This window comes from Marmota marmota, unplaced genomic scaffold (assembly GCF_001458135.2).
Source record: "Marmota marmota marmota unplaced genomic scaffold, marMar, whole genome shotgun sequence".
In the NCBI taxonomy this organism is placed as follows: Eukaryota; Metazoa; Chordata; class Mammalia; order Rodentia; family Sciuridae; genus Marmota; species Marmota marmota.
The window spans coordinates 16,423,962-16,436,271 of NW_025999998.1; the positions used below are offsets into that span (position 1 = coordinate 16,423,962).

Here is a 12,310-nt window from a genome sequence, read left to right on the forward strand (position 1 = left end):
AAAAAAAAAAAAAAAAAAAAAAAAAAAAAAGAAGTAGAAAAAGAAAAAGGCTTAGATTTGTAGCCAAGCACTAAAACTCCAGAACAGAGATTGTCACCTGAAGACTATGTTGTTCCCAGTGCATATGTGGCAATATTTTGGAGATCTTCTGCATTGTCACAAGTAAAGGGAGTAGGTGATGCTGGCCTCTAGTGGATAGAAGCCAAGATGTTTAAATTCCACAGAATAGCTCCCCAGAAAAAAAGAACCATCCAGCCTGAAGTGTCTGCAGAGGGAAACCTGTCTCTAGAACCTGTCTTTGGGCATTTCTCTGTACTTTTCTACCACTGAATTTAATTTGAGCAAAATCATGGACAAAATGAACAAGACGTTACACATTATCAATGATTAATTCTTATCTGCACTGAATCTCTCAACTCTTACAGCAATACTGATTATAATACATTACAACATTATCTTATACTGTAGCATCAGAATCATCTTGGTATCGTCTATAAAAATAGAAATTCCTGGTGTCAGTTCCCCAAATCCTTACTGAATTAGTCTGTCCTAAGGTTCTTGGAAATCAGATAATTTTTAAAGCTCTCCAAGTGATTTTAATGTCCTATCAGGTTTTGAGAGCTGTATAGAGAAAAATTGGCAGACACTTTTAAAGTATGCAACACTTTCTAGTCTCCACTAAAGTAATATCATAGCAATGGCTCACAGTCACTGAATGCTTACTACATGCCCAGGATTGCACTAAATACTTTATAGAAGGTATTACACTCTAAATTCTCCAACACCTCTATCAGGTAGGTAGGTGTTCTTCTGCTTCTATTGGTCTACTTAGGCTGTTATAATAAAGTATCATAGACCAGGTGGCTTATAAACAACAGAAATTTATTTCAGATAGTTCTACAGGCTGGTTAGTCCAAGCACCAGCAGATTGGATGTCTGGGGTTCTCTCTGGTTCACAGATGCCACCTTCTCACTGTGTCCTCACATTGTAGAAAGGATAAGGCAGCTCTCTGGAATCTCTTCTTAAGATCACTATTCCCACTCATGAGGGCTTTGCTTTCATTATCTAATCACCTCCCGAAGGACCCCATCCCCTAATATCATCACCTTGGGAATTAGGATTTCAACACATGAGCTTTGGGGTGGAAGGGGGGGACACAAACATGCAGATTCACAGCATTGCCATTTTACAGATGATGAAACAAAAACATCTGAAGATCAAATAACCTATCCCAGGCACACAGCTAGTGTGTGACAGAGCTATGAACTAAATGCAGCTCCTTCTGACTTGAAAACCCATGCTGCAAACCAGGCGCTGTGAAACATAAGCATGCAAGAGAACCATCTGGACAGTTGGTGAAAACACAGATGGCTGGGCACCACCCCCAGAGTATCTGAATCAGCAGGTCTGGAGAAGGGCCCAGGAATCTGCATTTCTAACAAGTTCCCAGTGATGCTGTTGACCCTGCTCATCCAGGCACCACATCATAAACTGTGTGCTCAACTAGAACAACTTCCTATGAAATCAAGCTCTTTCTTTCTATGATATTTCTTTTGTTTAAGGAGATTCATTCCTTATTTCCCTCTGAATCCTGGGGGAGTTTGGTAGCATTTTTCTGTCCCATAGCTTTATGTCTTGTGATAACAGGGACAGTCCCCCATGTTGATGTAAAGAATGTACAATGATTGCTGCCTTCAGTGGGGTAGGGTCAAGGGAGAGCCACTCAGAAGAGACACAAACTCCCTTGACCTCCTAACAATAATAACCATAACCAGAGAAAAAGAAATCTATTGACAGGACAGAAGAAAGACTTAGACCAATGGTGCAACCATTCTAAGTGACAATTGGATGTCAAAAGGGATGAAAGGAGAACTAGTGGATTAAGATAAACAGGAAATCAAGAGGAAATATTCTGTTCCAACCTTGTTCTTACACAGGAACAAACCAGGATTAAATAAAGAGTAAAAAAGAGCAAGGACTTTTCCTTCTCAACCTCACCCTCTTGTCCACTGTAGAGTAATAAGCAAGCAAGCAAATGCACCACAGAGATAAGCAGAACTATCAATGTGAAAACATGAGTTAGGGGAAATTGTTTGTGGAGGCAATGAGACTCATGTATGGTTCCCCCAGGGTTGCAGTTAATCAGCAAGTATGTTCTCAGCCCCTCATGGATGCCATATATTTTATTGAATCCCTGCTAGATACAGGGAGACACACAGAGAGGTTTTTATCCCTAAGGAGCTTACACTCAAGGTGAAAGGTAAGCATATAAATAGGATTAATGAAGAATGCCAGGACTGAATTAGTGGTAGACATAGGAGTCCAGGGTAAGCATAAGTCACTGTGGGTGGAGGTTCAGGGGATGCTTCGTGGAGGTGGTGAGAGTTGGATTGGGTCCTCAAGAATAGGTTATATGTGGGTAACTGGGGTGCAGTGTAGAGAGGCCTTCAGGGGGACATTGAGAAGGAAGAAGTGACGTGAAAAAGGAGAGGAGAGGACATCCAGGGTGGCTCAGGGGAAAAGATAGCTTGGGCCTAGGATCACATGTGAGTGCACTGAAGACAGCTGACCAGGTGAGTACGAGCCCAGCCAAGGAGGAGCCTGGGTTTATCTTGCAGACTAGAGAACCAAATAGGTATTAGTAAAAAATAAATAAATAAATAAATAAACAATGGTGCAAGAAAACTACCAACCATTTCCCTCATCTTTCCTGAAAACAGGCTGGACATCCCCTCACACATGAGCTCTTAGCTCCCTCCTAATCCTTCATTTCTAGGGAGAGGGTGCTCGGCGTCTCAAGATTTTACCAATTCTGGTTTAACTAGGTAGCCAGGGTAGGAGCTGGATTTTTTTTTTTTCAAGGTTCAGTAGGCATGAGGAGGCTTAAGTTTCTACTCCTGACATTTGCTTTTCAATCCACTATGAACAGTGCCTGTAAATTCCACCCAAACAAGATTATAATCTTCAAATAGTTTGCAGGGACTAGTTCTGTCTACACATTTAAACTATAACACATGAAACATTCGGTATTCCCTAAATGTTTTTTGCTTTCTACAAAAAAAAAAGGAAGTTCATTTTATAGTTCTTCTTATTTGTCCATGTTACCTACAGGTTTGTAAGAATATATACATCTTTTAGGATTTTATAGAATACTAACAATGACAATGAAAAGATTTACTGGATTAAATCCATAGATTTTAAATATACCCGTGACTGTGAGCCTCATCGTGTTTATTTTCCCATGTGTAGTATAAATAGCATTAGTGACTTATTAGTGAATATTGAATGAATAAATGTATGAGACTATGAGTCCAAAATCTAAATGCATACCCCCAAAATAAACAGAGGAAGGTAGTCTCAGTATTCACCTGTATTTACTGAATTCCCAACATATTCCAGTACGTTAAGCACTTTTATGCTTACTTCTTACACAACTTGATAAGTAGGTATACTATTTTATTTCAGAGATATACAGCCTGAAGCACAAAAATAGTTAAGTTCCTTACCCAAGAATTCACAACCAAATGTGCCAACTCAAAGTCCAGGGTCCATTCCTCCAGTTTTCTCAAATGTATCTAACCGTAAGGAGTACCTAAATACTTAACATCATAGCTTCCCAGACCTGGCCTCAGAGTTCAATTCAGTGGTTGGTTGTTACCAAACCAGGCAGGTTTTGCCTGCCACCGTAGTATGTCAGTCACTGAAATGATGCATTTTGCATAAGAGAAAGAGTTCATTCACAAAGTGGCTACGCATAAAGACAGGAGACTGAGTCTCAAATTCATCTCTCTGAGAATAGGGTTTGAGGATATTTATCAGACAAAGGGGTGGGGTGATTTAAGGTATAGGGAATGGTAATTAGAGCTGAAGTAATCAGTGGTCTGCACAAAAAACATAATCAAACTCCATGACACTGCACAGGACACGTTCAGAAAACAGCAGTATTGACATGATCTGGGGTGGAGCTCTCAGCGCTCTGATGTCAAAATGTGGCCCATCAGACATCCATAGAGGGCCAAGTAAGGGGTCAGTGATTTCAACAAAAGCTGCCTTCAAGTCCATGAAAAGTAATCTAGGCAACTGGTATCATCATGAGTCGCACATCAAAGGTATCCTCTATGGCAAAGCCAGTAAGGGCTAAAAATATATTGCTCAGCTGCATGACTTTCCAAATTAGTGATTTTTAAAAAATTTACTAAAATCAAATAACTGAAAGCATGTGAAGCTAGAGGGTTTCCTTCAGTTTCAGCTGATGGGGTCAAGAATATAAAAAAATATGTCTCTGGTGATTCTGAGGAACATTCCAGGGCCATCAGTCCTGGCTGCCTATTAGAATCACTTCAGAAGTGTTTAAAACTCCAGAAGACTTGGCCTCGCACCAAACAAGTTAGAGGAGGGTTCAGAGGGGCATCCCTGGGCAGGAATGTCTTTATGCTCACTGGGTTGCTTCAGGAGCGTCCAGGGCTGAGGACCACTGGGCTCAGTCGGCTCTGCTACACTGACAATCATATTGAATGGACTATCCAGCCTTCACACCCACCTGGCCACCCCTTACCTTTCTTCCCATCAAAATGCAGCTCTACTATAATATTGACCAGATAAGAGCAGAACTTTCAAGAGAAGAAAAGGAGGAGATCAAGAAATTATTTGTAAATAAGTGATTGATGGGAACAAAACAAAAGCTCTCACAAGTGGTAGGTGGAGGTAAAGGGTACAGAGAAAAGTTTGGGATTCATCACTGAACCAATGTAGCAACCCTAAGCAGAAGTTAAATAAAGCTGATACTTATGTAAGCATTTTGCTCTCGCATAAAAAGCATGTTTTTTTTTGCTATGGAAGTCAAAGCAATTTTTACATATCTATATATTTATCCTTCCTAGTGACACGGTTTGGGATCAGAACTTTCTTTGTGTGTCTTTACCGGTTCTTATTTTACAAGTGAGAGTACTGAGGCACACTGGAGGAATGCAGTCTTTAGACTTCAGGGGGGTTGCCAGGTCCAATCTGGTATTGAGTCCCCTATTGGTTCCCAGGCTTTGTTGCCTCTGTTGCTGTAAAACACACATTTTTTTTCAACTGTAAAATGTTTATGTGCTCTATTAAGTATTGCATAGACTGTTGTGATCCAGCATTTGTAAGATCTGGAAAATGCAAGTCTTCCACACTAAACCTCAATAAGAGAGTCAAAAATAACTGGGGAGAAATAATTCTGAAGGAAATCCATGTTAAATATTTATAATCACAAGAAATGGCTCTTTTTTCTCTTAATACATTTATTTCTATTTATTTTTATCTTTATGTGGTGCTAAGGATCAAACACAGTGCCTCACACATGTTAGGCAAGCACTCTACCACTGAGCCACAATCCCAGCTCAAGAATTGACTCTTTACTTGGCATATACATATAGGATCTGTTTTCAATAGGATGAAAACAAAGGGAGGTTTGAATGCAGAAATAATATGTATCTATCCAACTCTGTGATGGTGTGTGATGTTTTTAAACTGCTGAATGCAATTTAGCAAACGTTGCATTCTTTAGCAAATAAGTAGTATCACAAAGGAAAACCAATATTGTCCCTTCTGCCTTCCTCGCCCAAGCAGCCTTTCGCCCTTACTTAATGAAATGGAACAGTGATGCCTTTAACTCCTCTTTCATTTAATCTCATTAATGCAGTCTGTTGGGATCTGGTTGTGGAATAACATAGGGGCAGTCATCAGATCTCAAGTGAAAAGTGTAATATTTTTCAGTTAGACTTTTAATTGCAACGTCAACATGTGTGAGAACCAGCTCAAAACTAAAGCTGATGCCACTGGTGAGTTTTGCATGTTTTTTTTTTTTTTCTGTCTCTCTTCTGACGTGAGAAAAGAGGCACAGCAAAAGCTCTAAGCAAAATAAATTGATAGCAAGGTGTGGGGACAAATCAATTGTTTCTGACTGGGAATGCATACAGTAAGCCGGTTACTCAGGCTTCATCCTACACTGGAGAAGGTATTTATATATAAATATTGTCATATCCTGAGTTGAATTATCACATGCATACCTTAGAGATTAAATTCAAATAGTTGTCAGTCATACTAACATTTGATTAACACTATGGATATCCTTGTCATGATTTTATAGCTTTGATTTTAGTCATTAACAATGTAATAGTTATTATAATTTGACTTTTCTACTTTTAAAAAATAGTTTAGTTCACATAGCAGTTTATTAGTATATATATGTGTTGTGTGTGTGTGTGTGTGTGTGTATATATATATCTTCTCATATGTAAGAAATCCATTTTTTAAAAAAACTGGTGCTAAGATTATTGACAAAGAGATGAATTATAATATTCTCTCCTAAGTTTTTTACAACTAAGTACCCATTATCTCATTTGAGCATTTGTTTTTAAAAATATTTCAGGGTAAAATGATTTATTGTGATTTTTTGCTAACACTGGATAGTTATAAACAACAATTAGAAATATTAAAGTATAAAATGATACAATTTTTTGAATGATATAAACCTTACATTTGTTCCCCAAAAGTTACTAATTAAGTACAAAGTCCTTTAAATCTATAAACTCAGAATTACATCTTTCCAGCTTCAGCTTCCCAGTGCTTATATTTTTAGAAAAAAATTTTTTCTATGTAATTACGTATTTCAAAATGTAGGTATGTACGTAAAGATTTTATTGCTGAAATAAGCCATGGCTAACAGATTGCAGTTCTGACATCAATAGCGTCTTTAAACAATGATTTATCCTTACTACTGGATAGATTTACTCTGGATATTGTTGCTATTGTTGTTTAGAAATTAATAACACCGAATGTATTAACATCTATGTGTTTAATCCTCTTTGGGTTTGAATCACAATTAACAGAGGCTCACAGGTGAACAAAAACGTTTCTTTCTCCCTGATTTGGAATTTTTAAAAAAGCAAGCATGTAGTTACGTTCTATTATAAAGTTACATAAAACAGCGTTTGATTTTAGGGATTTATGTGCACATACAGACATATAAAAATCATTTTTAAATGAACTATGAGAATGCATGCTTTTTTACACTTTGCAAAGAGCACTACATATTTTCTCTTTTCTCTAAAATATCAGTGGAATTAAAGGGTTATCCTAATTTAAAGTTGCATTAAAAGTTACCACAGAATATATGGTGTTATGCTTAGCAATTTCCAGTTTTCACCACTATCTTTTCCTCTAATATTTTCTAAAAAAAAAAAAAAACAAAACAAAACAAAAAAAAACTCTGTCATTTTATAAGTAATTCAAACCTCTAAACAAGTGAGAGGAAAAAACACAAAAACAACTCATTTGTACCAGTTCAATCCACCTGGTAGCATCAAAATGCCTTTAGTAAAAAAAAAAAAAAAAAAAAAATGTATAGGAAACATTAATGGGTTGACCATAAACACCTTCATTTAAATAATAATTATATTAAGACTGTTAAACAATGGTTAGGAATGTTCTCCTTATAGGAAAAAAGAAATGATTTAAAAGAAGGACATTTGTTCAAATAGAATTTGAAAATCATCATACTTATTCTTACTACAAATTCTGTGTCAATTACACAGAGTGATGTTGTCCCTGGCAGTGAGAAGGTGTGGTCATCATGTTCAACAACGTCATGAGCTTACATCGACACCAAATAAAGCTGTTAGGGATTATGTGCAGCATGCTGAATCTGATGAGCTCAAAACTAAGATAGCTTGGGTCCTGTAATATTTAGGATTATGCTAGTAATCTCTTTAGAGAAAGTGTGCAGTATCAGCAGAACAGGCCCTTCAGTCTCTGAGGGAGCTGGAACTAATTCTATATGTGTCGGTGACTAAACCTCTGCCTCAGTCCCACACAGACAACAGGCCTTTGTGAAGTTCAATACAGGGTGAAAAATATAAGACAGAGCTTCTGAAGTGACATTTGGAATGATCGTTTTACCCCTGAAATAATTTCTGGTGCTGCATACAGACAAGAATACTTTCCTTTAAATTCTATATGTCTACTTTTTTAATAAGACCATACATGTAAAGATGGACTAAAACCAAACATCTTTCTCTGACCGCTGAAATTGTCTAGTCTCTAGAGACGAAATAGGAATCCAAATTGTCTCTTGAATTCTATAATTTCTTTTCATTTCAGGATTCAATGCTGAAGCAATGGAGACTGAATAGCAAGCTTACTAGACATAAATGATATAGTAATGTATTCTCTCTGAAGAAGTTTGCAATATATTTGGCCTTTGTAGCATTATCTATGTTAGAAACAATTGCAGCTCTCACAGATAAACAGAAAATGAGTTCCTAAAATCTGAATTCTTATTGACATCATTGGTGTTATTTTCTCTCTCTTTCTGTGTGTGTGTGTGTGTGTGTGTTTCTCTTTCACATATACACGCCCATGCATATGTAAATATCTAGTTTGTAAATATGTGTAGTTTGTTTATATATTATTTACTGCACATATGGCTAAGGGTACCTTAAAAGTGAATATGAGTGTAAACATGAAAAAGTGACAAATAATACTACTGCTTATCTTTCGGCCACCCAGACAATCATAAGATATTATGAGCCAGTTAAATAAATTATCACTGGATTAGGAAAAGAAATGTAAGCATGCTACTAACATTCTGATCCTATGTGGACATTTTTCTAATGTGGAGCAATAATTTACCCAGATACCTTATAAAAGGACATTATGTCAGTTTATGTTACCAGGATTTGATTTTTAAGATCAAAGGCAATGAAATTGGATTCTAATAACTATATTTTAGAATATATTCTCCTCCTTTTCTTTGCAGTCCTGGCTTGTCTCTCTCTTTTTTAAATGTACTTTAAGAGATTTATTTTTTCTTTGACACCCATCAAAAATAGACATGCTTTCCTTATTTTCAAACTCCCAATCAAGTGCTGGGAACTTAGGAATGGTCATTAAAGCTCTGTCAAACAGGAAAGTAAGAGATAGCACTGTGTTCTTGTGTTTCTCTCTCTCTCTCTCTCTCTCTCTCTCTCTCTCTCTCTCTCTCTCTCTCTCTTTAATGGTCCAACCTTTGAATTGTCTGACTCCAAATGTACAATTTAATGGCTTTATTTTTATACTCATCATAAGTGTTCCTATACCTTTTATCTTTTCAAATGTTCTTGAAAACCCTGAAGTATAGGAACTACATATTAGAACATAGTGAATACTACAAGATTGAGTCATATGATTGCAAATGTCTACAAGTTTTGCACAAAAAGAAGGCAATTTCATCTGAGTCAGCTTGACATATGATAAGTTACTGGATAAAGTCGGCGATTGTGTAATAATTCTAGATGCATCTTCCTACAATTTACTTGTGTTTAACTCCATTAATGAGATCCTCAAAATAAGTTCAGATACCTTATCCGGAAATTCACGCTTGTAATTGGATTTTCCTCTTTCACTCTTTAGCCACCAACTTTAAATTTACCTTTTCCCTACTTATAGCCTACTTACTGGCTTTCCAAGACCTAGCTCAAAAGCCTCACAGCATCAAACCCAAGTTGCCCACAATTGAAGTTATCATTTTCCTCTTGGAGATTCTTTCAGATGTTATCTGTCTGTTCTGTATTCAGGTTATTTAGGTATATGTGTAGCTATACAATCATAATATTCATTTTGAAGATAGAAACTTGATTTTGTATTTATCTATGGTCTAAGGTAAACAGATGCTTGCTGACTTGTCTTTAAAGTATCTTTGTCTTTGCTAGATAGTCTCAGATAAACCTACTCCCTCCAGTTAAAGAAGCACATCGGTGCAATTCATATTTTGAAGAGCTAATAAACACTTGTAATACAATTTTATATTTAAAAAAATGATTGAGCACACATTACATAGTTATATACCCACTAGTCCCCCACATATAACCTCTATTATTAATATTTTGCATATAGACCAGTTTACATTTCCTATAGTTTTGGTGAATATTTCGTGACATATGTCTGTCATTACAGTATTATTCAGTATAGTTTCATAACCTCAAGAATTTCCTGTGCTTCACTTATTAATTCTCCTCTCCTAGCACAAACCCATGACAACTATTATTATTATTATTGTATTGTCTCTATACTTTTTCTTTTTTCAAAGCATGTGTAGTTGGAAACATATTGGCTTCTTTCACTTAGCAATACACACTTAAGTTTCCTCCAAGTCTTTCCATGGGGTACTTAGCTCTTTTTTTGTTTTGCCAAACAGTATTCCTAGTATTGCACTACATAGCTATACCTCAGTTGGTTTGTCCAGTCACCTACTGAAGGACAGCTTGGTTGGTTCCAGTTTGGAGTGATTCTGAATAAAATCATAAACATCCCCATGCAGGTTTTCATGCAGACACAAGATTTTAATTCATCTGGTAAACACATAGGAGCAAAATTGCTGGTGAGACTCAGCTTAGTTTTGTAAGGACTGTCAAAATGCCTTCCAAGGTGGGTGTGTCACTTTTCACTCCCACTAGCCACCAACAAGTATTTCTCTTGCTCTGCGTGCTCTCCAGCATTTAAGATTGTCAGGTTTTCAGATTATAGTCGTCCTGACTGGTATGGAGTGGCATCTCATTGCTTTAATTTGAAATCCTGTATGATGTTGATCATCTCTTAATATGCTTCTTTATAATTCATGTATCTTCTTTTATGAAGTGTCTGTTTAGATATTTTGCCCTTTTTTTTCAACTTAGGACTTATTTGTGTATTTTGCTAACACATCCTTTATCAGATACATGTTTTATAATATTTTTTTTCAATTCTGTGACTTCTCTTCATACTTTTTGTGCAATTTGATTTTTAACATAGAAAAGTGTAATTTTTTTCATTTTCTGAAAAGAAGTGGACTCGCTCTTTTAAATGACTCTGCAGAGAATGAACTCTGGATGCTCATCTCGAGTCATCTGTTGGTCCGGATTTGTGAGTCCCGCCATTGCTGCCTTCCTTCTGTGAAGGTGGTAACTCATACATATAAACCTCCTGTTGAAGGTTTCAACTAAACAGAGACCAGGAAAAGGGGGTCAGAACAAAATAAAGATCTGCAAAGAAACAAGTTTTACTGAAGCAAAATAATTGCTGTATCTTTCTTTTATAACTGGAAAAATCAAATATCAAGTACTTGTGAGGATTTTATTTACTTTTGTTTTTTAATGGAGTTTGAGTTCTCACACACAGAGATAGAGAAGACATCCTGTGACGTACATTGTAAAAGTTCTTGCCTTTCTCTGTAAGAGAACTTCAAGACTTTACTGAGATTTGAATCACACTCTAGTTTTTATGTTACAGATTCTGATTAGTTAGGAACAAAGATGGACCCAAGTGTCTTCAGGCTTATCAAGCACAACTGTCACATGGGTGCTGGTGGTCAGGGGCCACACTTTGAGTTGGCAAGCCTCAGAACAGCTTTAGGACACGAATGTCTTGAATATCCGTCATGACTGCTAAATTCTGTTAATCTGCTTCAATGAGATGGGGTAGTTTTTCAAGTGTTGCATTTCCAGAATCACCATGGGTAGCTGACAATGGATTCATCTGTAAAGAACTCCATAGACTTGAGTGTTAAGTACAGCAATACAAGATGTTTCTAGAATATGCTGGCTTCTCTTTCTTCTGCCTTGTCAGTTAGTCACCAGAGTTTTGAAGAGGGTTTTTTCCCCCTCCTAACTCTCCAATTATCCTACTGTTCTTATGAACAAAAGAAAGTGCCTAAAAGTCAATAGCAGAAACTGCTTCCCAGAATCCTGGGAAGTTTTTTATCTTAATGTCAGGGAAATTTAAAAAGTCCGTCAGTTCTCAGAATAGTCACAACTGTGATCACCTGAACATCATTGAACAGTGCTTTTCGTACTTTAAAACTGCCCAGGGGAGCTTGTTAGAAAACAAATTCTGCTTCAATTGATCTTAGATGAGTGTTGACAGTCTGCATTTTTAATATGCCCCTGGTCAAAACCAAAACCCCTGGTCTATGGACCACACTTAAATGGTCATTGAAGACATTAACTGCTCTCAACCAGAATGTTGTCAAGTCTTACACACATATTATCTCATTATGATTAAAACATTGACAGAAAATGTGTTTAATGGGAATCAATTCATAAATTAATCACTACAACATATAGATGTGATATAACTTGATGATGAAGGGAAAATTTAGCTTATTATTATCAATAGAGTCATGCCCCCTTATGCATGGGAGATATATTCCCAGACCATTAGTGGATGTGTGAAACCATACATAATACCAAACCCTATATATATATATATATTATATATATATATATATATATATATATATATATATATATACCCTATATATAA

General features: G+C 36.5%; 1 protein-coding gene across 1 annotated transcript in view; it reads left to right on the top strand.

Moving 5' to 3' along the window:
- The first annotated feature begins 5,774 nt into the window (after positions 1-5,774).
- Rorb (RAR related orphan receptor B) overlaps positions 5,775-12,310 on the top strand; it is a 66,495-nt gene continuing 59,959 nt past the window's right edge. The window contains exons 1-2 of the mRNA XM_048806782.1: positions 5,775-5,814; positions 10,802-10,950. Coding sequence (XP_048662739.1) covers positions 5,775-5,814; positions 10,802-10,950 — 189 coding nt within the window. The remainder of the gene's footprint in view (positions 5,815-10,801; positions 10,951-12,310) is intronic.